The 25,943-nt window shown below is 50.0% G+C and overlaps 1 protein-coding gene and 1 pseudogene across 3 annotated transcripts; one reads left to right on the top strand and one right to left on the bottom strand.

Annotated features, from left to right (window-relative positions):
• Positions 1-416: 416 nt before the first annotated feature.
• On the top strand, positions 417-5,396 carry LOC128399235 (proteasome subunit beta type-5-like; annotated as a pseudogene).
• Positions 3,251-25,797, bottom strand: BCL6B (BCL6B transcription repressor). Of its 3 annotated transcripts, XR_008327209.1 has the most exons (10): positions 25,634-25,797; positions 22,368-22,539; positions 19,578-19,799; positions 17,480-17,899; positions 15,389-15,498; positions 12,937-13,128; positions 10,291-10,421; positions 7,684-7,821; positions 6,168-6,366; positions 3,251-3,678 (listed from the first exon to the last, which is right to left on the bottom strand). XR_008327209.1 is itself a non-coding variant. In XM_053360630.1 (9 exons), exons 2-9 carry the CDS (start codon positions 22,532-22,534, stop codon positions 6,235-6,237), a joined length of 1,512 nt encoding a protein of 503 aa, XP_053216605.1. In that variant the 5' UTR covers positions 22,535-22,539; positions 25,577-25,797; the 3' UTR covers positions 3,251-6,234. The 3 variants fall into 3 exon arrangements, 2 of the variants coding, with proteins under 2 accessions (XP_053216605.1, XP_053216604.1); XM_053360630.1 differs by having other exon boundaries at positions 3,251-6,366; positions 25,577-25,797; XM_053360629.1 differs by having other exon boundaries at positions 3,251-6,366.
• Between the last annotated feature and the right edge of the window lie 146 nt (positions 25,798-25,943).

Raw genomic sequence — 25,943 nt, 5'->3', positions numbered from 1 at the left:
TTGGGCTTGCAGCTGGCTTGGGCGCTGAAGAGCTTGTGTGTGTGTGTGTGTGTGTGTGTTTGGCCACTGGTGCATGCAAGGAACGCCATACTCGGAGCGCCAGCTGCCGCCAAAGCAGGCCCTATCTGCGTTATACTGCGGTGGGTTTAGTGGGGAGCGGGTCAGTCTGGATGATGCCCTGGGTTCCCTTCCCATTCTTGCAGCCCGAGAGCGGAGGTCGGCTGTGGAACTCGCTGCCACTGGAGGCAGGGAGTGCTGGCAACCTCAGACTTGCCTAAGAGGACTAGCCCTTATCCAAGATGGCACTGGCCAGCCTGCTGGAGCCGCAGCTGCCCGTGAACAGGGCCGGGTTCGAGTTCTGACTCCCCGCGCTTGGCACCTTGGAGATGCCCATGCCTCTGGCGGCCCCTTGACCCGGTGTCTACATTGCTTCTCAGACGGTCAAGGAGGTCATTGAGATTAACCCTTACCTACTTGGCACCATAGGGACATGGGTGGCGCTGTGGGTTAAACCACGGAGCCTAGGACTTGCCAATCAGAAGGTCGGCAGTTCGAATCCCCGCAACGGGGTGAGCTCCCGTTGCTCGGTCCCTGCTCCTGCCAACCTAGCAGTTCGAAAGCACGTCAAAGTGCAAGTAGATAAATAGGTACCGCTCCGGTGGGAAGGTAAACGGCGTTTCCGTGCGCTGCTCTGGTGCGCCAGAAGCGGCTTAGTCATGCTGGCCACATGACCCGGAAGCTGTACGCCGGCTCCCTCGGCCAATAAAGCGAGATGAGCGCTGCAACCCCAGAGTCGGCCACGACTGGACCTAATGGTCAGGGGTCCCTTTACCTTGTTACTGGGCACCATGGCTGGTGGTGCAGCCGATTGCAGCTTCTGGGAGCGGCCGCTGGCACGGCGGTGTCGCATCTATGAACTCCACAACAAGGAGCAGATATCAGTGGCTGCTGCCTCAAAGCTGTTGGCCAAGGGAATGGGGCTCTCTATGGGTACCATGATCTGTGGCTGCCACAAGCGAGGGCCAGGCCTTTATTACGTGGCCAGTGAAGGGAAGCGCATCTCAGGCAAAGTTTTCTTGGTGGGCTCCGGTTCTGTCTACACCGTGGCTACTCTAACGATATCACCATCAAAGAAGCCTGCGATCTGGCCCATCACGCCATCTAGGTAAAGTAAAGGTAAAGGGACCCCTGACCATTAGGTCCAGTCGTGGCCGACTCTGGGGTTGCGGTGCTCATCTCGCTTTATTGGCCGAGGGAGCCAGCATTTGTCTGCAGACAGTTTTTCCGGGTCATGTGGCCAGCATGACTAAGCCGCTTCTGGCGAACCAGAGCAGCGTACGGAAACGCCGTTTACCTTCCCGCTGGAGCGGTACCTATTTATCTACTTGCACTTCATGCTTTCAAACTGCTTTTGAACAAGTCCTAGGCTCTCTGGTTTAACCCACAGCGCCACCCGCGCCATCTACCAGGCTACATACTGTGATGCCTACTATGGGGGCACAGTCAACCTCTACTACGTACGCCAGGATGGCTGGATCCGTGTCTCCAGCGATGACGTGTCCAAACTGCATGAACTACCGTATTTTTCGCTCTATAAGACGCACTTTTCCCCTCCTAAAAAGTAAGGGGAAATGTGTGTGCATCTTATGGAGCAAATGCAGGCGGGAGGCTCTGCTCAGAGCTCCCTTTAAAGAGCCACGTGGAGCGTGTGTGTGGCTCTTCGGGGCTTTTCCCTGAGGAGGGAGAAGGGGAAAGACCCCAAAAGCCACACACACTCTCTGCTCGCTCTTTAAAGGGAGCGTGGCTCTTGGGGGAGCCTTAGCCGCACGAAGCCTCTCCCGGGCAAGGATCCTTCGGGGGGGGGGGACTATGCCTATTTAAAGTGGTATAATACTCTTTTAAATGTGTAGTGCAGATAGGGCCAGGGTCTCTCCCCGCTCAGAGACTTGGGTATGTGTAAGGTAAAGGTAGAATCCTAGAATCCTAGAATCATAGAGTTGGAAGAGACCACAAGGGCCATCGAGTCCAACCCCCTGCCAAGCAGGAAACACCATCAGAGCACTCCTGACATATGGTTGTGAAGCCTCTGCTTAAAGACCTCCAAAGAAGGAGACTCCACCACACTCCTTGGCAGCAAATTCCACTGTCAAACAGCTCTTACTGTCAGGAAGTTCTTCCTAATGTTTAGGTGGAATCTTCTTTCCTGCAGTTTGGATCCATTGCTCCGTGTCCGCTTCTCTGGAGCAGCAGAAAACAACCTTTCTCCCTCCTCTATGTGACATCCTTTTATATATTTGAACATGGCTATCATATCACCCCTTTACCTCCTCTTCTCCAGGCTAAACATGCCCAGCTCCCTTAGCCGTTCCTCATAAGGCATCGTTTCCAGGCCTTTGACCATTTTGGTTGCCCTCCTCTGGACACGTTCCAGTTTGTCAGTGTCCTTCTTGAACTGTGGTGCCCAGAACTGGACACAGTACTCCAGGTGAGGTCTGACCAGAGCAGAATACAGTGGCACTATTACTTCCCTTGATCTAGATGCTATACTCCTATTGATGCAGCCCAGAATTGCATTGGCTTTTTTAGCTGCCGCGTCACACTGTTGGCTCATGTCTAGTTTGTGGTCAACCAAGACTCCTAGATCCTTTTCACATGTACTGCTCTCAAGCCAGGTGTCAGGTAAAGGGACCCCTGACCATTAGGTCCAGTCGTGGCCGACTCTGGGGTTGCGGCGCTCTTCTCGCTTTACTGGCCGAGGGAGCCGGCATACAGCTTCTGGGTCATGTGGCCAGCATGACTAAGCCACTTCTGGCGAACCAGAGCAGCGCACGTAAACGCCGTTTACCTTCCTGCTGAAGTGGTACCTATTTATCTACTTGCACTTCATGCTTTCGAACTGCTAGGTTGGCGGGAGCAGGGACCGAGCAACGGGAGCTCACCCCGTCGCGGGAATTCAAACTGCCGACCTTCTGACTGGCAAGTCCTAGGCTCGCTGGTTTAACCCACAGCACCACCCGCGTCCCCTTTGGGTATGTGTAATGGCATTTAAATTCATAACAATGCCTAATTCATAACAATCGTTTTTATTTTCTCTTTAAATCTGCTGATTCCAAATAGGGGAGACGTGTTCTTGCTTTAAGGCTTTCCCCAGCCCCAACCCAATGGAAGCCAAGCAGCAAATTCCTAACGGTAAATTACTGGCCTACCCAACAAGACAGGTTTTTTATTTTAAAATCCCCATTCAAGATGGTCGAGAAACGACGAACGATCGCCGGACAACTTTAGCTTTATTGAAACAAAGCAAGGATATAAAGTTTGGCGACCTTACAAAGAGATTGTTTTGTTGCAGGCGTGTGTGAATAAATACATATAGATATATTTCAAAATCCAGACAGACCCTTGTATCTTTCTGCCCCCCCTCCAAACTTTACCCAGACCAAAAGGGAACCAGCCCGATTGATCCAATTCCTGGCACTGAAAGCCACAATCCCACGACATGCCCCTTTGCCCAGACACCAGGGGCGCCTTCAAAAAGCGCACCTTTCGAACCCAGGTCTTCGGGGATCAGGCCCCGACGTTCATTTTCCACTTGGGAGGGGGGTGTCGTCTTCAGCCCCACGTCAACGCAGAACCTTCCTTCCTCTCTCACCGGAGGGGAGGCCTTTTCCTAATAACTCCCTTTAAAAATGGAAATCGTCTCATTTCCTGAAAACTGATGCATGCATGCAAAGAAAAAGGAAAAAGCAAAACCTGGAGGAGGCAGGCTGGTGCTTTCTCAAGGCGTTTCCTATTGTTCATTAGCTTTTTCCTCTCTTTCTGAGGTTCCAGACCTCTTCTAGAAACTTCTGGAAAGTTCTTAGGCTGAGGTTCCAGACCTCGCTGCGTCCCCCACTTCCTTTCTGCTCCTGCCAGGCTCAATTCCAGATAAGGTTCTTTGAATATGGCTTCGTCCACACCATCCTTTTAAAGCGCTTTGATTCCACTTTAAACCGCCGGCGCTTCCCCCAAGAAATTATGGGAACTGACACCCAAGGGTGCCGAGAAGGCCATACATCCGGATTTTCCCGGGATTCCAATGATGAAATTAAGTGTCCGGGGAAATCTGGGCTCAACAACTTTACTTTAGAAAAGCTTTTTGTGTCCAGATTTTTACTTCTTGAAATATGGGACCCTGTCTTATCCGCCCCCTCCCCCCCACAGAGGCACAATTCCCAGAATCCCCTGGGAAGAGGGATCAATGGTTAAAGCACTCTGGGAACTATAGTACTACGAGGGGCAGGTGGGGGTCTCCCCTCAACACTCGTAGCAAACTATAGCTCCCAGGACTCCCACGAGAGTCAATCCCACCTCCCAGGGAATTCTGGGAACTCTGTGGGGGGAATAGAAGGCTCCCCTCTCAGCACCATGAACAAACTACAGTTCCCATGATTCTCTGGGGGAAGCCGTGGCTGTTTAAAGTGGTATCGCACAGCGCTTTAATGGTACGAGGTGGAATCGGCCCACGCGACCTGCAACTTCTTTTCGATGTTAAGAGGAAGATCGGCAAACAAAGCAGCGTCGCATTCGGAAGAAGGAAACAGCAGCAGAAATAATAAAAATAATAAAAATCAAGAATAACAATGGAGCACAATAGGAACAGACAGGACAGATTTGGCCAGCAAAATAACACATTTAGAAAGAGCAAAGTACACTACACATAACGTTAAAAAAACAAAATGAAGTCAAACAATGATTCTAATAAACTCCTCTTAACTCTAGCTTATGTCCTGTGGAGGAGAAAAGCAGAGTCCATAGCTAGGGTGTGGGGGCAGTAGCAGGGACCCCTGCTTTGCATGCAGAAGGTTCTGGGTTCGAATCTCCGCCTGTCAGGAGCAGGGAAAAGTCTGCCTGAGAGACTTTGCTGGTCAAAGGAGTCAAGTACTGGGCTGAATGTGCCCCAGAGGATTCTGGGAATCCCGAGTCCCCAAAGCATCTTGGGGATCCATAGCCGTGGCCCCCCGCTAGTGAATAATGGGAGGGAACTCTAGTTTGTTCAGGATTTGATCATTGCTAATGAGCCACGCTACAACTCCCAGCAGCCCCTAACAAATTACACCGTTTGGTATTAAGACCACCCCATAAAGCACATCGGAAGCAAATTCTTTTCCCCAAATAATTCTGGGCACTGTAGTTTTAAACCCCCCGCGGCCTCAGCAAACTATAGTTCCCAGAATCCTTTGGGGGAAAGGCGTGCTTTAAAGGGACAGGTGCATTTATGCAGCCGGAGAGGTGTATAGCAGGCGTAACAGCTTTTTCTGCTCCTAATTCGCAGACTTTCTCGCCTGCCTTATACCTCTGCTCCTTCAAGCACCGAATTTTTGCGCCGCTTCCCAGGCGGCGCAAAAAGGAACATATAAACTAAGAAGGCAAGAGACTGGATGTGGCTTGGAAATTCTGCTTTTACTATCACAGCTCTGCCTGCAGAGCCGTACATCAGCTTTTGGGGTTTCTTCTCTAACGCCCAAGAGGGGAGTAGCGCCTAGTGGGTTTATATCTTGGGAGTTGGGGGCAAGAACCAAGAATGTTTGCTCAGTATCTCCCCCGCCCTGATTCTGAATAATAATAATCAGCTCTCAATCTAAACATTTGAAACTCGACGAATTATCTAAATTTCAGGGTTTGGATCCGGCAGACGTCTGAATATTTCTTTTTTTATACAGTGGTACCTCGGGATAAGTACTTAATTCGTTCCGGAGGTCTGTTCTTAACCTGAAACTGTTCTTAACCTGAAGCACCACTTTAGCTAATGGGGCCTCTTGCTGCCGCTGCGCCGCCAGAGCCCGATTTCTGTTCTTATCCTGAAGCAAAGTTCTTAACCTAAAGCACTATTTCTGGGCTAGCGGAGTGTGTAACCTGAAGTGTATGTAACCCAAGGTACCACTGTATATGATTATTTGCAGAAACCTCTTTAAATAATGAAAAAATGCAGTCACCCAGAATGCATAGCTGCCAACGTTTCCCTTTTTTAAAGGGAAATTCCCTTATTCCGAATAGGATTCCTCACGAGAAAAATTGACAGCTATGCAAGAATGTGACGCACACCATTTAGGGCGTCGGATATTCTGCATTTCAGACACCGAAAAGGTCCAGCTCTCAGGTGCAGGATAGGGAAGATTCCACGCAGATACCTGAGCGCAGAATCCGCCGGTTGGCGGATTTGTGGATCCGGCCGAAAGCGCGCAATACGCTCCCCGCTCAGCAGAGAGCGGCGTAAGGCCCTTCAAGGACTTTGTAGCGGATCTTCGTGTTGGTGATGGCGCCGTGTTTCTGTCGCAGGTGCAGCCGCAACTGGCTCTTGTGCCGGAAGCGGACGTCGCATTTCTCGCACTGCGGAAAACAGACAGGTGTCAAGGTGGGCGCCTACGTCTCAGAGTGCTGCAGGGCAGCTTTCCCCAACCCGGTGCTCCGCAGAGGACCTTAAGGTCCATGAATAACCATAGTTTAGGGGTCCCGGGCCCTAAGAAAACCAGACTATCCTCCACCAGGGCCAGGGCCTTCTCAGTGGTGGCTCCGACCTGGTGGAATACTCTGTCCCATGAGACCAGGGCCCTACAGGATTTAACTTCCTTCTGCAGGGCCTGTAAGACAGAGCTATTCCACCTGGCTTTTAATTTGAATTCAGCCTGATCTTTTATTTCCCTTCTCTTCCCTCCCCTTCCCCTTTTTAGGAACATCACCCACTCTGAGACCCCACAGCTAATTCTCCCCTGGCCTCCTTGCTGGCCCAAATAGGACTAATTCAGCCAGCTAGCCCTGGTGACTATCTAATACAGTGGTACCTCAGGTTAAGTACTCAATTCATTCTGGAGGTCCGTTCTTAACCTGAAACTGTTCTTAACCTGAGGTACCACTTTAGCTAATGGCGCCTCCTGCTGCCGCCGCGCCGCCGAAGCATGATTTCTGTTCTCATCCTGAAGCAAAATTCTTAACCTGAAGCACTATTTCTGGGTTAGCGGAGTCTGTAACCTGAAGCGTCTGTAACCTGAGGTACCACTGTACTTATTAGATGGATTCCCCCCATTTTGATTTCTGAACTTTGAATTTTATTGTCATTCATGATTTTATACTGTCTTTTATGCTGCTGCTATGTTGTACAGTCATACCTTGGGTTACAGACGCTTCGGGTTGCGCGATTTCGGGTTGTGCACCGCGCCAAACCCGGAAGTACCAGAATGGGTTACTTCTGGGTTTTGGCGCATGCGCAAAAGCACTAACTCGCCCTTTGCGCATGCGCAGAAGTGCCAAATTGCGACCCGCACGTGCGCAGACGCAGCGCTGCGGGTTGTGAACGCTGTGGGTTGCGAATGTGCATCCTGCACGGATCACATTCACAACCTGAGCGTCCACTGTATTGTCCTGGAGGAGGGTCAAGATATTACCGTAACTGATATGCATGAAATTTCATATATAGCTATATAATCCCTAGTGTAGTAAGATAAGGCCTTTGGAGGAGACATTTAAAAATAAATAAATTATGAACCGCCCCTAGGGCAGTAATTGTTCCTTGATAATTTGTCCCCCCCCTCCATGATGGAAACTGGGGTGCACAGCCCCCCCCCGCCCCCTTCCTACGCCCCGATCACCAAGACCCGTTTCTCGTCTGCCACACCAAACACACCATGAAAAAGCTCCTTCTCCACTCACATGATAAGGCTTCTCTCCCGTGTGGATACGGAGGTGGCTCTTCAGGGTCTGCAGGTGCCGAAATCGAGTCCCACACGTCCCGCAGGGGTAGGGCTTCTCCCCAGTGTGGATCAGGACATGGGCTCTCAAGTGAGCGACCTGGGAGAAGGAAGGAGGAATGACCGGTGGCTGGACAGCTCTGCGGTTTGTGATAGGAATTTTGAGGTCTTAGGTATATGGTAATGTTCATAAGCGTACCAACCAAGCACATACATAGATCAGCACAGGAAGGCCAACCTGGAACCATTTTGATTCCCAAACTGACCAAATGTTTTCTCTGCAAGGTCAAAGTGGGAAACCTCCCCATTGTCTCTTTCCTCACAAATCCTGTCTTGGGGGTATGTCTGTGTTTGAATAGGGTGTGAGCCTGTGACCTGGCCCAGGAACTAAGTATTTATCACTACAAAAGACTAGCCAGGCTCCCCAGGCAATCCAATCAAGTAACCTGCCAGACAGGAGATAAAGAACAGGAGAAAAACAATATTCAAATTTCTGTTTTACACCGCCTTTTCTGTGATAGGTATGATGTATCTGGGGGTGGTCTTAGGTTACACCCCTTCTGTGATGTATGTATGATGTTTCTTGGGGTGGTCTTGATCTACAGGGTGGCAATTTCAAAAGTCTTTATAAGGCCTTGCGCACAATTTTTCTGGGTCCCTCCTCTCTCCTGCGTGTGAGGGGAGCACCCTGTTGCAGCAGATCAATAAAGATCAAGCTTACTAGCCGCTTTGCTTCTCAATATTCTCTGGTTGGCCTCTGTTATTCTCTCCTACCAATAGGGAACCGATGTAAGGACTCTATATGGGCTCTTGGATTTCCCCATAAGAGAAAAGGGCAATTTTTGTTTACAACAGGTTCTATGACTGCATACCTTCAGCCTCCAGGATAGCGCAGGCTGCAGGTGTAAATAAAGGAAACCTGGGTGCGGGAACTAACCAAATTGATCAATCAACTGAACCTGGATGGCAGAACCCAACTGCCCCTCAACCAGGGTGCAATACCAGCTGCCACCATGTGGGGGAGCCCTTCGCTGGGGCAAATAGGGAGGAACCCAGCATAGAGAGGGTGATTCATGGGCGGCCACTCAAATATTATTATTATTATTATTATTATTATTATTATTATTATTATTATAGTCATACCTCTTGTTATGTTTGAAGGTAAAGGTAAAGGTACCCCTGCCCGTACGGGCCAGTCTTGCCAGACTCTAGGGTTGTGCGCTCATCTCACTCTAGAGGCCGGGAGCCAGCGCTGTCCGCAGACACTTCCGGGTCACGTGGCCAGCGTGACGAAGCTGCTCTGGCGAACCGGCACCAGAGCAGCACACGGAAACGCCGTTTATCTTCCCGCCGGAGCGGTACCTATTTATCTACTTGCACTTAAGGGTGCTTTCGAACTGCTAGGTGGGCAGGAGCTGGGACTGAAAGACGGGAGCTCACCCCGCCGCGGGGATTCGAACCGCCGACCATGTGATCGGCAAGTCCTAGGCGCTGAGGTTTTACCCACAGCGCCACCCGCGTCCCAGGTGTTATGTTTACTGCAGGTTAAATATTTTCAGGTTGCGTCCCACAGCAACCCGGAAGTACCGGAAAGGGTTACTTCTGGGTTTCCCCGCTCGTGCCTGCGCACATGCTCAAAATGGCGTCACGCGCATGCGCAGAAGTAGCAAATTGCGACCCGCACAGATGCAGGTTGCATTCTTTTCATGTTGTGAACGGGGCTCCGGAACGGATCCCGTTTGCAACCAGAGGTACCACTGTATTATTATTTGATACCCCGCCCATCTGGCTGGGTTTCCCCAGCCACTCTGGGTGGTTTCCGACAAAATATTAAAAACACAATAAAACATCAAGCTTCCCTAAACAGGGCTGCCTTCAGATGTCTTCTAAAAGTCAGATAGTTCTTTATTTCCTTGACATCTGAAGGGAGGGCGTTCCACAGGGTGGGCACCACCACTAAGAAGGCCCTCTGCCTGGTTCCCTGTAACCTCACTTCTTGCAGGGAGGGAACCGCCAGAAGGCCCTCGGAGCTGGACCTCAGTGTCCGGGCAGAACGATGGGGGTAGAGACGCTCCTTCAGGTCTACTGGGCAATTAAGGCCGTTTAGGGCTTTCAAGGTCAGCACCAACACTTTGATGGAAACATCTTGGACGTTTGCTTGGAAACGTCCTGGGAGCCAATGTAGGTCTTTCAGGACCAGTGTTATGTGGTTTCGGCAGCTGCTCCCAGTCCCCAGTCTAACTGCCACATTGTGGATTAGTTGTAGTTTCTGGGTCACCTTCAAAGGTAGCCCCACGTAGAGCACATTGCAGTAGTCCAAGTGGGAGAAAACCAGAGCATGCGCCACTCTGGCAAGACAGTGCGGGCAGGGAGGGTCTCATCCTGCGTACCAGATGGAGCTGGCAGACAGCTGCCCTGGACACAGAACTGACCTGCGCCTCCATGGACAGCTGTGAGTCCAAAATGACTCCCAGGCTGTGCACCTGGTCCTTCAGGGGCACAGTTACCCCATTCAGGACCATGGAGTCCTCCACACCTGCCAGGTATCTCCCCCCACTTTTTTGTTTACCTGCACAAAACGAGATCCGCAGGTCTCACACTTGTAGGGCTTCTCCCCGGAGTGAATACGCAGGTGAGTCTTGAGATTCGCCGGGCGGTTGAACTGAGCGCCACAAATCCCGCAGTGGTACGGCTTCTCTCCTAAGCGTGGCAGGTAGCAGTGGCACAGGTGAGGCTTCAGGGGCCGGTCACACTATTCTGAATGCCCCCCTCACCCACCGATAGGGGACTCCATCTCCCCATTCTGAATAGACTCCTGGAAGGGACCCCCAAAGGTCATCCAGCCTAACCCCCTGCGATGCAGGCATCTCAACTAAAGCATCCCTGACAGATGGCTGTCCAACATCTGCTTAAAAACCTCCCAGGAAGGAGAGTCCACCACTTTCCAAGGGAGTCTGTTCCCCTGTCGAACAGCTCTTGCTGTCAGAAAGTTCTTCCTAATATTTAGTCAGAATCTCCTTTCTTGAAACTTGAAGCCACGGGTTCGAGTCTTACCCTCCAGAGCAGGAGAAAACAAGCTTGCTTCCTCCTCCATGGGACAGCCCTTCAGATATTTGAAGATGGCTTTCATGTGACGCGGCAGCTAAAAAAGCCAATGCAATTCTGGGCTGCATCAATAGGAGTATAGCATCTAGATCAAGGGAAGTAATAGTGCCACTGTATTCTGCTCTGGTCAGACCTCACCTGGAGTACTGTGTCCAGTTCTGGGCGCCACAGTTCAAGAAGGACACTGACAAACTGGAACGTGTCCAGAGGAGGGCAAGCAAAATGGTCAAAGGCCTGGAAACGATGCCTTATGAGGAACGGCTAAGGGAGCTGGGCATGTTTAGCCTGGAGAAGAGGAGGTTAAGGGGTGATATGATAGCCATGTTCAAATATATAAAAGGATGTCACATAGAGGAGGGAGAAAGGTTGTTTTCTGCTGCTCCAGAGAAGCGGACACGGAGCAATGGATCCAAACTACAAGAAAGAAGATTCCACCTAAACATTAGGAAGAACTTCCTGACAGTAAGAGCTGTTTGACAGTGGAATTTGCTGCCAAGGAGTGTGGTGGAGTCTCCTGCTTTGGAGGTCTTTAAGCAGAGGCTTGACAACCATATGTCAGGAGTGCTCTGATGGTGTTTTCCTGCTTGGCAGGGGGTTGGACTCGATGGCCCTTGTGGTCTCTTCCAACTCTATGATTCTATGATTCTACGTCGCCTCTTCTCCTGGCTAAACATACCCAGTTACTTCAACCATTCCTCATATGGCTTTGTTTCCAGACCCTTGAGCATCTTCTTCACCCTCCTCAGCACACCTTACAGCTTGACAATATCCTTAAATGGTGGTGTCCAAAACTGGACAGTAGACTCCAGGTGGGCTCTAACCAAGGAAGAAAAAAGGCGGACTATTCCTTCCCTTGATCTGGGCACTAGACTTCTGCGGATGCAGATTAGAATCCCATTAGCTTCTTTTGCTGGGTGTTCCACCAGGCCGGGGCCAGAGCTGAAAAGGCCCTGCCCCTGGGGCTCGGGACTTCCAAAGTGTAGTTATTTACCGTATTTTTCGCCCCATAGGGCGCACCGGCCCAAATATTTTTTTTTATTCCCCCCCCCCAGCCGACCCCAGCCCCCAGAACAGGCTGCTATCCGCAAGCCTAGGGAGCCCAGCAGGAACTCCCGCGGGCTCCCGAGGCCTTCGGATAGCTTCCTGAAGCCTGGAGAGCGAAAGGGGTCAGTGCGCACCGACTCCTCTTGCTCTCCAGGCTTCAGCGAAAGCCTGCATTCGCCCCATAGGACGCACACACATTTCCCCTTCATTTTTGGAGGGGGAAAAGTACGTCCTATAGGGCGAAAAATACGGTAGGTCCTCCGCGGGGCATACCAGGAAAGCTAGTCCCGTAGGTACGAGGGTCCTAGGCCGCATGTACTGCTAGTAAGCCAGGTGTTCCCCATCTTATATTTGTCATTCTGGTTCTTCCTGCCTAAGTGCAGAACCTGACATTGGTCCCTGTTGAAGTTTAATTTATTGTTTTGATTATCCATATCGATATATAGATATACAGTCATACCTCGGGTTACAGACGCTTCAGGTTGTGTTTTTTCGGGTTAAGGTAAAGGTACCCCTGCCTGTACGGGCCAGTCGTGTCCGACTCTGGGGTTGCGCGCCCATCTCACTTAAGAGGCCGGGGGCCAGCGCTGTCCGAAGACACTTCCGGGTCACGTGGCCAGCGTGACAAGCTGCATCTGGCAAGCCAGCGCAGCACACGGAAACGCCGTTTACCTTCCCGCTGGAGTGATACCTATTTATCTACTTGCACCCGGGGGTGCTTTCGAACTGCTAGGTTGGCAGGCGCTTGGACTGAACGACGGGAGCGCACCCCGCCGCGGGGATTCGAACCGCCGACCTGACGATCGGCAAGTCCTAGGCGCTGAGGTTTTACCCACAGCGCCACCCGGACCGCCGAAACCTGGCAGTACTGGAGCGGGTTACTTCTGGGTTTCGGCAGTTGCGCATGCGCAGAAGCGCTAAATCGCACTTTGCGCATGCGCAGAAACACCGAATCGCAACCCGCACGTGCGCAGACGCACATTTGAGTTTTGTATGCGCCAGCCTGGAGCCCATGTTCTGGATGAAAGCCCAGTTTAGACATTGTTCAAAGTTAAGCAAAACCAACCGGTATGCAGAGATCTGTGGCTTGCTAGGTTCCCTTTGTAGCGGAAGGTTGAGTTGCAGAAATGGCATTTGTATGGCTTCTCTTCGAAGGTGCTTCCTGAGGTTGGGGGGCTCCTTCCTCTTCCTCCCCCCTCTTCTTCGTCTTCCTCCAGGTATCCTAAGTCGCAGGCACTGCAGTCGTAAGGGCCGGCCCCTGTAGAGTCACAAACGTGAGGCGTTTGGGCCTGCCCAGTCCATGCAAAAACACACTCTCTGCCCCGAAATCCCTTTTTCATAGACTCATGGAATTGTAGAGTTGCAAGGGGTTACGGTTAGGGGGTCATCTAGTCCAACCCGCTGCAATTCAGGAATATCGTACAGGATTTGAACCCGCAACTTGGCGTTATCAGCACCATGCTCTAACCAACTGACTCATCTATTATTATTATTATTATTATTATTATTAATGTTAAAAAGGTGTTGCGATATGCAACTTCGCTTAGCCAAAAATGTGAAAACGAAACGGCGTTTGACCCTGTGCACGTTACGAGAAATTCGCACTAAAATCCTGGTGGGTTTTCACGAGACCCTTTTAGAAAAATAAATGAATTGCGAACTGATCTGGAGAGGTGGAGACTTATTCATTGATTAAATTTATCAGTCGCTACAGAACAATGGCAAGAGAAGTTGATGAACTATGCAGAACCGGCAAAAACGACAGAGAGACGAAGAGAAAAAGGCAACAGAGACTTTGAAAAAGGTTGGGAACCATTCATATTATATTTGCAGAAACAAAGAAAGGCAATAGACTTGATGGCAGGGTTTAAATAAACATTTACATTATCAGCATTAGAAAATGTTTAGAAGGTAGTGAAATATGATGGTGTGTTTACTTTTATTTTTAGGTTTTTAGGTGTTATGTTATTAATAACTTTTTCTGTTAAGAGATAGCAAAGTGGGTGAAAATAGGAACAAACCAGAAGCGGAAGTTGGGGGAAGTCTTGGAGGGGAGGGAGGAAGGAATATATAGTAAATGTTAAGAAATTGAGATGTATGTAATGAATGAAAAAGAAAAATGAATAAAAAATTTTAAAAAATAAAAACTTATCAGTCACTTTTTTTTTAACCAGAAGAACTCAGAGCAACTTACAACGTATACCGTATTTTTCGCCCTATAGGACGCACTTTTTCCCCTCCAAAAATGAAGGGGAAATCTGGGTGCGTCCTATGGGGCGAATGCAGGCTTTCGCTGAAGCTTGGAGAGCGAGAGGGGTCGGTGCGCACCAACCCCTCTCGCTCTCCAGGCTTCAGGAAGACATCCGCAGCCTAGGCAGCCCTGCGGGAGGTCCCACAGGGATGTCTAGGCTGCAGATAGCAGCCTGCTTCCCGGAGCGTCAGGCGCGCTGAAAGCAGAGCGCCCGGCGCTTCGGGAACACATCCGCAGCGTGGGGAGCCCTGCGGGAGTTCCCCGCAGGGCTCCCCTCGTGCGGATAGCAGCCTGCCGCCCGGCAGGCGGGGCGCCCTGAAGCAGAGCGCCCCGCACACCGGGCAGACATAGGCCAGCCCCACAAGCTGGTGCAGCGCCGCCATCCCGCTGTTCCTTGACCTGGTTCGGTTTCCCCGACCTGCTTTTGGGGGGGAAATAAAGGGAATTTTTTTTTCCTTTATTCCCCCCCCAAAAAAAACTAGGTGCGTCCTATGGGACGGAGGGTCCTATGGGACGAAAAATACGGTAAATGGACAAAGGCATACGTTAGAAACAGCACAGGAGGAAAACTAATAATAATAATAATAATAATAATAATAATAATAATAATAATAATTTATTACTTATACCCTGCCCATCTGGCTGGGTTTCCCCAGCCACTGTGGGCAGCTTTTAACAGGATATTAAAAACACGATAAAACATCAAACATTAAAAAATTCCCTAAACAGGGCTGCCTTCAGATATAATATAATAATAATAATTTATTATTTATACCCCGCCCATCTGGTTTCCAACAAAACACTAAAATACAATAACCTATTCAACATTAAAAGCTTCCCTAAACAGGGCTGCCTTCAGATGTCTTCTAAAAGTCAGCTAGTTGTTTATTTCCTTGACATCTGACGGGAGGGCGTTCCACAGGGCGGGCGCCACCACCCAGAAGGCCCTCTCCGATCTCACTTTGGAAAAAAAGCAGGGTTGAAACATCCCACCCACTCAAGGAGGCTGCAGATAATTCAAAGCCTGGCAGAAAAGAGATGACGAAGGATGTCGAACGTTGGCACCAGGTGAGCCTCCCTGAGGACAGCGTTCCACAAGCGGGGAGCCACCACCAAAAAGGCCCCGTCCTCATGTTGCAGCCCTCCAGCCCTCCCGAGGAGGGGGCACATGAAGACAGGCGCCCGATGGTGACCACAGGGTCCGGGTTCGGTTCCTACGGGGGAAGATTGGAAAAGAGAGAAACAGAAACCGCCCCTTCCTACTCACCAGAACCACAGGGGTCTCCCTGCCCCATGGAAGTGTCTTCTGGAGGGTGGGAGCAAAGCAGGGGGGCTGGCTGGTTGCAGGCGGAGCAGTGGGGCTGAGACGACGGCAGCCTGGGCAAGGAAGGAAGGGTCAGAGACAGGCAGAAAATGCCCTTCCTATTTATAGCCAGTCTTTCATCACAGTAGAAAAAGGACAAAGGACCGAGAAATTACACAAAACAAATGAAATAGCGTGAAAATCCCTGAAACGAGAAGTACAGTGGTACCTCGGGTTACATACGCTTCAGGTTACAGACTCCGCTAACCCAGAAATAGTGCTTCAGGTTAAGAACTTTGCTTCAGGATGAGAACAGAAATCGTGCTCCGGCGGCAGCGGGAGGCCCCATTAGTTAAAGTGGTGCTTCAGGTTAAGAACAGTTTCAGGTTAAGAACGGACCTCCGGAACAAATTAAGTACTTAACCCGAGGTACCACTGTAATCGACTAGAAATAAGTCTTTAACATCAGCAGTAACATCTAGACCAAAGGAGCATTTCAGCCCTGTTCTTGGGTTTGTTTCAAAATCTAAAACAGTTTATCTTGTATTCCTTTCTTTGAATTTGTGCTATCACCTTGCCAACAAAGGTCCGTATAGTCAAAGCTATGGTTTTCCCAGTAGTGATGTATGGAAGTGAGAGCTGGACCATCAAGAAAGCTGATCGCCGAAGAATGGATGCTTTTGAATTCTGGTGCTGGAGGAGACTCTTGAGAGTCGCATGGACTGCAAGAAGATCCAACCTCTCCATTCTGAAGGAAATCACCCTGAGTGCTCACTGGAAGGACGGATCCTGAAGCTGAGGCTCCAAGACTTTGGCCACCTCATGAGAAGAGAAGACTCTCTGGAAAAGACCCTGATGTTGGGAAAGATGGAGGGCAGAAGGAGAAGGGGACAATGGAGGACGAGATGGTGGGACAGTGTTCTCGAAGCTACCAGCATGAGTTTGACCAAACTGTGGGAGGCAGTGGAAGACAGGAGTGCCTGGCGTGCTCTGGTCCAGGGGGTCACGAAGAGGCGGACACGACTAAATGACTAAACTACAACAACAACAACAAAGGTTTTTAAAACCTTTTTGTAAAGGCAATACTAGAGTTTTCACAGCTGAGCCCTCAACTTATTCCTACTGCTTGGCTTTCTTTAAATAGGGCTATGTCTAAAACTTGCCATTTAGGTTTTCAAACCTTTTTTGTAAACTCAGGGGGGTGTTTCAGCCCTGTTCTTGAGTTTAAAATCGTTTAAGGTCTACGATTTCTCTATTTCCTTCTGAGGAAACTGAATAGTTCAGTGAAGCGAGGTTTGTAGCCGGCATCCCGTTAAGGCTTTGTTCAGTTCTAGGTTTTTCTAATGTTTTCCTTAAACTTCTTGATTTTTGTTTTTTAGCTTAATTCTGTAAGATAATATTTCTAGTGGATTCCTTCTCGTTTCAGGGATTTTCGCAGTCTTTCATCACAGGTCTCAGAGCAGGCGCGGCAGCAGGAGGCCCCATTAGCTAAAGTGGTGCTTCAGGTTAAGAACAGTTTCAGGTTAAGTATGGACCTCCGGAACGAATTAAGTACTTAACCCGAGGTACCACTGTAATAATTTCTTATTTATGCCCCGCCCATCTGGCTGGGTTCCCCCAGCCACTCTGGGCGGCTTCCAACAAAATATTAAAATACAGTAAAGCATCAAACATTAAAAGCTTCCCTAAACAGGGCTGCCTTCAGATGTCTTCTAAAAGTCAGATAGTTGTTTATCTCTTTGACATCTGGTGGGAGGATGTTCCACAGGCCGGGAGCCACCACTGAGAAGGCCCTCTGCCTGGTTCCCTGTAACTTGGCTTCTCGCAGCGGCGGAACCGTATCTTAAATTTTGGAAATGTACATCCGGTTTTTTTATCCCTTTAGATTTTTGGGGGGCTCCCAAGAGAGTATAGCCCTGAGCTATAGCTTGTTTAGCTTATACTGCACCCAGCTGACCTCTGCCTGCTGTCCTACCCCCCCAAGAGGAAACTAAACACCATTTTCCCAACCTGCAGGCCACAGTCCATCTGTAAAGCCCCCACTGGCCCCCTGACCTGTGAAGGCGGCTTCCGTCCCCGGGGTCTCCATCCCGGTCGCCCTGGCCATGCGATTCGGGGGGGTCCGGCCTCCCCTCGCGCAGCATGGAGTTGAGGACGATGAAGCGATACTTCTTCCAGTGGCAGGCTTTGGGGTCCGTGCCTGGGGGGGCACAGCCGCTGGACTCACGGGGGGAAGCCGGCTGACCTGGGGGGGACTGGTCCCCGGCCCCCGGCGACATCGCTGATCCCGGATCCTTGTCCTTCGGGCAGTAGGGAGCCGGCAGAGGGCAGCCGGAGGCCCCGGCGACGGTGGGGGGTTCTTCTTGGCCCTGCCTTGGGAAACTGGGTGCGAGTGACCCCATGGCGTCTTCTAGGGGTCTGTGGCGGAGGAAGGTGGGCGCTGGGGGCATCAGGAAGAAGGTCACCCGGTCATAGCTGCGTAAGAACATCAGAACAGAAGAAACGTCAGATTCAAACCCACAGTCGGAATTCGAACACAGGACCTCTGACTTCCAGCAAGTGGGATTATTCAGTAGCATTTGCCGCCCCCCTGGGTGCGACGGCAGAGCTTAGGCGTTCTGGCTAGTTGCTTTCAATAGCTGGCTGCTCTGTGCATCTGCCTGGACCTCTTTTCAAGCCGTCTTGTAGCAGTGAGTTCCACTGGGCTGCGTGGGGGAAAATGCTTTGTCTGCCCTGAACCAGAGAAGGAGGAAGTGGGATTGGGCTTCTGAATTAAAGAAGCCTTTGTTGTCATCTTCCCAAATTTCCACGGCTGCCGTTAAGATGAGGAAGGGCCCTTCTCCGGTCTGCTTCAATAATAATAATAATAATAATAATAAATTTCATTTATATCCCGCCCTCCCCAGCCAAGACCGGGCTCAGGGCGGCTAACACCAAATATAAAAACAATTGATGGAAATACAATTTCAAAAACAAGATTAAAATACAACATTAAAACATTAAAATGCAGCCTCATTTCACTGGAAACTCAATCAATTTTGGGGGGATAAAAACGTCAAGTCTTCACCAAGGCTAACTATCCAGACTGGTCCTAGCACCCGCTCAAAGCTTATTCCTTAGGCAAGCCTCCCAGATATATTTTAAGAATGACAGAGTGCTGATATTTTGACAAATTTCACCCCCCCCCCGTTTGATTTCACTGGCCCCTCTCTGGTCCGGCAGCACCCTGCTCTCACAGCGGCCAACCAGATTCCCACGATGAGAAACCCCCAAGCAGGATTCGAACACAAGACCCCGCTCCCTTCCTGCATTTTCCATCAACTGGGACTCAGAAGCACTCACTCCCTCTGATTATGGAGGCAGAGAATAGCCATTCTGGCTAATAGCCCCCCCCATAGCCTTTTCGAATTGGTCCAGTCCTTTTTCAAAACCATCCAAGTTGGCCGTGGTCGCTGCCTCAAGTGGCAGGGAGTTCCGCAGTTCCTCTGCCTGAAAAAGTGCTTCGTTGCGCCTGCCTCGAATCTTCCAACCCGTTTCTCTGTGGTTTGTTCTCTGGCATAGCTGTCAACTTACAGATTTGAAAATAAGGGACCAGCGGCCTCGAAAATAAGGGACCAGCAGCCTCGAAAATAAGGGGCAAGCAGCCTCGAAAATAAGGGATCAGCAGGCAAAATAAGGGATTTTCCAAACACAGGTATGTTCAACTTAGAGCCAAAGGAAGAAAGCCCAGCCAGCAGCCAAACGAAGCCTCAAGCGGTGGTTCCCACAGCGCAGCAACCCGGCAAAGGGGATGCAGCAAGGAAAACCACCCTCCCCTCTCTGCTGGGAAGCGCTGAGCAAAGGCGAGTCCCCAGGCAACGCGGCCAATTTGATTGGCACAAGGCATGCAAGCTCCACCCCCCAGTCATTCTCAGACTCCTTATTGGGTGAGCAACGCAGCCAAGCAACCCAGTTGGAGCCTCCCTCCTCCCTGGCCGGCAGGGAGGGAGTGAGAGGAGCTGCTTCCTTTGAAACCCGGGAAATTTAAGGGACATCATCAATAAGGGACAGCAGCGGGACACGGCGCTCAGATAAGGGACTTTCCCGCCAAATAAGGGACGGTTGGCAGCTATGTTCTCTGGGGGCACCCCTCTTGCCCTCCCCACCCGCGTACCTGGCCTGGATGAAGCGATGGCAACTCTCCACCACGTGCTCCATCTGCAGGTAAGAGGCGGCAGCCAGCACCGCGGGCACCGTGCCCGGCGTGAGGACCAGGCGGGACGTGTACATGAAGTCGAGGAGGGCCTGGAAGCCGGCCGGCTCGATGGAACTGGGCAAAGTGAGCATGCTGACCTCGTGGCCCCCCTGGCCCAGGAAGATGGAGTAGAAAAACCCGCTGCGAAGGACACAGAGAAGGAGGAGAGGCGTCAGGGCAAGAGGACCGCAAGTCCCAGCATGCATCGCTCCCGAAGGCGGAGGAGAAGGGACCGCAGTTCCCAGCATGCTCTAGTCGCGGCCACGTTCTATGATGGGATGTGGGGCATTGACATAAGGCAAACCATGGTTTCCTTTGCAAGACCGTGGTTCTGGGGCACCGCGGTTAGGATTTGTGAATAATAATAATAATATTAATAATAATAATTTATACCCTGCCAATCTGGCTGGGTTTCCCCAGCCACTCTGGGTGGCTCCCAACAGAATAATAATAATAATAATAATAATAATAATAATAATAATAATAATAATTTATTATTTATACCCACCAATCTGGCTGGGTTTCCCCAGCCACTCTGGGTGGCTCCCAACAGAATACTACTACTACTACTACTACTACTAATAATAATAATAATAATGTGATAAAACATCAAAATGAGACCCTTGCTGTTCCCAGGACAACACAGCAACTGGGTCTTCCCAATGGCTCCGCTTCATAATCCTGATACGAATACTTTTATATTGTGCAGGAAGCCACCCAGAGTGGCTGGGTCAACCCCGTCAGATGAGTGGCTAATAATAATAATAATAATAATTTTATTATTTGTAGCCTGCCCATCTGACCGGGGACTCAGCTACACTAGTCAACTTATAACGTTATAAGTACGTTATAACTATGTGACACCACCACTGTAGAGTTGAAATCCAAAGTCAATGATAATTTCTATTGTGAGCTTTTTTTTTCATAGTGTTTTTTTTTAATATGTAGCTGAGTTGCCCCAGCCACTCTGGGCGGCTTCCAACAAATATCAAAGCGTAACAAAGCATCAAACTTGAAAAACTTCCTAATACAGGGCTGCCTTCAGATGTCTTCTAAAAGTCGTGTAGTTACTTATCTCCTTGACATCTGATGGGAGGGTGCCACCACCGAGAAGGCCCTATATGGCCTGAGAAGCGTGTTTGGAGCAAGGTGCGATGGGAGAAGAAATGGTGCTCCGGACATTCTCAGAGGCTTATCCCCATGCACCTAGATGTGCGTGCAACAACAAGATGGGGAGGAAAGGCACTCTGCACAAGCTCAGAAGCACCCTCCTCAAATTTTTACAATCAGGGAATTTCTGACACCCAGCCAGGGCTGGATTTAGGTCTGATGAGGTTCAGCACTACTGAAGGTAATGGGGCCCTTTATATGTCCAGCTGTCCTTTGTCAACAACAAATTGTGGCTGCTTTTTGTGATGAATATATGCTATATGGTCATTTATGGACCTAATAGTATCTCAAGCTATTTGCACATGTTGCCCTGCAACCAGTCCATGCAGAATGTAGGCATCCTATATATAGAAAGGAGCAAACCAGTGATATTTTAGGGAGCAGGTGAGCAGGCGGGGCCATGACTTACACATCCTAGGAGCCTACACAACACAAAACACTGCTGCTGTGTGTAGGTTTTATTCTATTATTTTTTTATCTTATATTTTGGAAATGTACATCCAGTTTTTCCCCCTTTAAATTTTTGGGGCCCCCCCAAGAGACTGGGGCCCTAACCCATAGGTAGGCAAACTGTCCCAATTGCCTCTCATGCGTCTCCTCTTTTCCAGGCTAAACATACCCAACTCCTTCAACTGTCCCTCATCAGGATTGGTTTCCAGACCCTTTTATAGCATGGGTAGGCAAACTAAGGCCCGGGGGCCGGATCCAGCCCAATCGCCTTCTCAATCTGGCCCGCGGACGGTCCGGGAATCAGCGTGTTTTTACACAAGTAGAATGTGTCCTTTTATTTAAGATGCATCTCTGGGTTACTTGTGGGTCATAGGAATTTGTTCTTTTTGCTTTTTTTCGAAAATATGGTCCGGCCCCCCACAAGGTCTGAGGGACAGTGGACCGTCCCCCTGCTGAAAAAGTTTGCTGACCCCTGCCCTAAGCTATAGCTTGTTTAAAAGGCAAAGGGACCCCTGACCATTAGGTCCAGTTGTAGCCAACTCTGGGGTTGTGGCGCTCATCTCGCTTTACTGGCCGAGGGAGCCAGCGTACAGCTTCCGGGTCATGTGCCCAGCATGACTAAGCCGCTTCTGGTGAACCAGAGCAGCGCACGGAAACGCCGTTTACCTTCCCACCTGAGTGGTACCTATTTATCTACTAGCACTGGTGTGCTTTCAAACTGCTAGGTTGGCAGGAGCAGGGACCGAGCAACGGGAGCTCACCCCGTCACGGGGATTCGAACCGCCGACCTTCTGATCGGCAAGCCCTAGGCTCTGTGGTTTAACCCACAGCGCCACCCGCGTCCCTAATTACCGTGGAATAGGGTGTCCCTATTTTCATCAGGTAAATGTTAACCACACAGCTGGCTAATGTCCCATCTCTCCAAATGAGCATTAAGCTCAAGGTCTCAAATCTGGCACTGAACCAAGCGCTCCTCAGCTGCACGCTGCTGTCGCTCCCTCTTGCGCTTTCACAAGCCTCTGCTGCCCTCCTTTGGATCCCCTTGGCCACGGATGGCACAGACACATACAAGTAGAGTGGGACGCTCACCTGCAGGCGGTGAGGACGGCTTTGTGGGCCTGCAGGGGACAGCCCCCCACTCGCAAGGTGACGTCTGTGAGGAAGTGGCGTTTCCGCAGCTCGTTCAGGTTCATCAGGACGTCGCCGGAGTGGCGCGTGAACTCGCGCACGTCGCTCTGGTCGCGTGGCCCGGCCATCGCACCTACGGGAGCGGGAAGAGCCTTAGAATCGTGGAGACCACCAAAGGTCATCTAGACCAACCCGCCGTTGCAGAACTCGAACCCGCAACCCTGAGACTAAGAGCCTCCCACTCTGCTGGGCAATAGATAAAAGACATAATATTATAGAGGGAAGTCAGTTAACACACAAGGGACTCAAACCAGTTTAGAGGAACAGGAAGAATGAGATGGTAAAAGGGGAAAAAGAAAGAGAGAATATGAAGGTAATGTTTTGCTATGAATTTTGTGTATCAAATATTTAAACGATGGTTTGTACTCCTTAAATAACATTGTGAACTTGACAAGTATTTTTTTTTCCTTTCCACTTTTTACATTTTCTTTTATGTATCGTATTCTTTTTGGTACATGTGGGTGTAAGGATTAATTTGTTTTCTTTTTTGTAGATTTTTAAATGCAAGAAAGATGATCTATAAAAAGAAAAGAAGGAAAAGAAATTAATAGCATATACAGTTACACCAAAAGCAGGAAAACCTAAAAGATCACGAACAAAGAGAGAGAGAGAGAGAGAAATCCACACACACACACACACAGAGATTTGAATCTTTGGGAAAAACTTTGGATGAGTGATTTGAAATTCACAGCATGTTATTCATTGAAGGACAACTACCTGAAAATGATTTATAGATGGTATTTAACTCTGAGTAGACTTGCTAAAATGTTTAAGTCTGAATCGGGTAAGTGCTGGAGATGTAATGAGGTTACGTTTTATCACATGTGGTGGACTTGTAAAAGGGTAAAAGAGTATTGGGAAATGATATATAATGAATTGGGGAAAAAATGTTTAAAAGTACCTTTCAAAAAACAAAACACAGAGTCCTCTTTGCTGGGGATAATTCAGAGGGTGTCAAAAAAGATTATTTATGTATGCCATTACTGCGGCCTGTGTTTTGTTAGCCCCAAAATGGAAAACGAGCGAGGTCCCAAGAATGGCAACTTAAACTGATGGAATACACGCAACTTGCAGATTTAACATACAGAAAAAGAAGAACATACATTTAGAGAAGATTGGAAAATACATGGGTGAAAATTGTGTTCCTTTAAAAACACACTGGTAGCATTAAGATAAACCCAGCAGTGTAAATAATAAGTTTTGATGGATGTAACAATGGTTTAGTTCATGTAAAACATGCAGGGATGTTTGGTATGCAAAATGAATCACGGAGAGAGAAGAAAGGAAGTCTCTGATTTAAGGTTGCTTAAATGAATATTTTGAAATGTAAATTAGAAAATGAGAGAGAGAGAGAGAGAGAGAGAGAGGGAGGGAGGGAGGGAGGGAGGGAGGGAATGAGCCTCACACTCTGTCGACTGAGCTGCCATGAGCTCGGGTGTCCTGGAGTCATATAGAGAACTCGAGAGAGGGGTACCCAGCGGCCATCTAGTCCACCCCCCAATGCAAGGATCACAGCTGAAGAATCCCTGACAGGTGGCCACCTGAGCTCTGTTTAGAATCATCCATCAAAAGGAAGTCTACCGCACACAGGACAGCCTTCTCATGCCAGGGACTTAACTCAGAGCTGGAGGGCAGAACCCAGGAGTCCTGGCCGCCGGCCGCCTCTTTGATCCTCCCGCCATTCATTTATTGAAGAACGCAGAAGTCCTGGCGCCCTGCCTTTTGCGGCCGCTTGCAGCTCCAAGAAGTCACGGAAAACCCCTCCCCGGAGTCCCTAGTTCCCACGATCCCTTGCACCAAATCTGGAGAACCTAGTTCCCACGATCCAAAGTACCCTGCACCAAATTTGTTGTAATTTTTTAATGCATTTATATCCTGCCTTCTTCCCGAGTCGGGATTCAAGGCACCTTCAAATATTTTGACGATTGCATTTAAATCTCCCCTTTTTCTCCAGTTTGCACAAAGGGGCGCGCACGGTTCTTTACCCCCCCTCCTCATTTAACCCCCACGACAACCCTGCGAGGCAGGTGAAGCGGAGAGCCAGTGACAGGGAGCTTAACAGCCGAGTGGGGATTCGAACTCAGGTCTCTCCCGCGTCCCGGAACGGTGCGTACGTGCCGTACATCCGAAGCGCATTTCCTTCTCCTCCAGAGAATCTCGGGCGCTGAAGTTGATTAAAGGGTGCTGGGAATTGTAGCTCTGCGAAAGGCTTCAACTTCAGTTCCCAGGGTTCTTAAACCTCAACGGGATTTCAGATTTGCCCACGCACTGTGCTTTCAAAGCCCCTTAAGAGTTCTGGGAACTGTAGCTCTCCAAAGCTCCTTGGAATCATCGCGCCCCGAGGGGGAAACTACAATTCCCAAGATTTTGATTTGATTTTTTGAAATCATTTTCATTTGATGTCACAAATATAAATTTATATTGATACCTCGGGTTGCATACGCTTCAGGTTACATATGCTTCAGGTTACAGACTCTGCTAACCCAGAAATAATACCTCGGGTTAAGAACTTTGCTTCAGGATGAGAACAGAAATCGTGCTCCGGCGGCGCAGCGGCAGCAGCAGGAGGCCCCATTAGCTAAAGTGGTGCTTCAGGTTAAGAACAGTTTCAGGTTAAGAACAGACCTCCGGAACGAATTAAGCACTTAACCCGAGGTACCACTGTATTCCAAATACATTTATTTATTTTTAATGGAGTGCCCTTTACCTGCGCGATGCTGCGGAGATGCCTCTATTGTTCTGAGCCTTTGCGGGAGAAAAGCGCAAGGCGGGCGCATGAGACTATGGAAACGGAGACCGCCGCCTCTCCCCCCACCAAACCACCCCCCGTTTCCTCCCAGCCCGCTGCTAAGAACCTAAGAAGACCCTGGACTCATCTAGGCCCCCCACCCTCTTTTCACGGTGGACCAAGCTGGTACCCACGATGGAGAAACCCGCAACAAGGACCCGCGCGCACGACAAACTCTCCGCGCAGCTATCATCCAGACGCATTTACTGCCTCCGACAGGGGACGGCGCAGATCATAGCCCTCTTGGCTAGTCGTAGTGGCCACGGATAGCCTCTACTTCACCCCTTGAACCCCGTTCCCCCCCAAGGGAAAAAAACCCCACCTGCCCTTCACCCCTTTTGCGCGTCCTTGGGAACGCCTGGTTTTGAGCAGCGCTTACCGCCCCGTCCCGCAGGGTCTTTCTTGGAGCCGCCTGCAAGGTGCTGTCCCCGCCCGCTTCAGGTGGGGAGGGGGCCAGAAAGCCAGCTGAACCCCCTTTCACCCCCCCCTGAAGCCGCGGCGCCCCGAGAACCAGCCTCAGAGGACAGCCGGGCCGGTATGGCCTTTTTATAACGTCGGAGAGGAAACGGTGTTAAGTCACACATCCTTCCTTTTCAAAGTTTGGCTCAGCTGTACTGGGAAGCAGAGAGAGGTGTGTCTGTGTGTTTTTTTGGGGGGGGGGCAGGAGTGGGTCTATTTATAGCGCTTTC

Source organism: Podarcis raffonei, chromosome 13, assembly GCF_027172205.1.
Source record: "Podarcis raffonei isolate rPodRaf1 chromosome 13, rPodRaf1.pri, whole genome shotgun sequence".
Classification (NCBI taxonomy): Eukaryota; Metazoa; Chordata; class Lepidosauria; order Squamata; family Lacertidae; genus Podarcis; species Podarcis raffonei.
The sequence above is the reverse complement of the archived record's forward strand: the minus strand, read 5'-3'. Positions and strand labels throughout refer to the sequence as shown.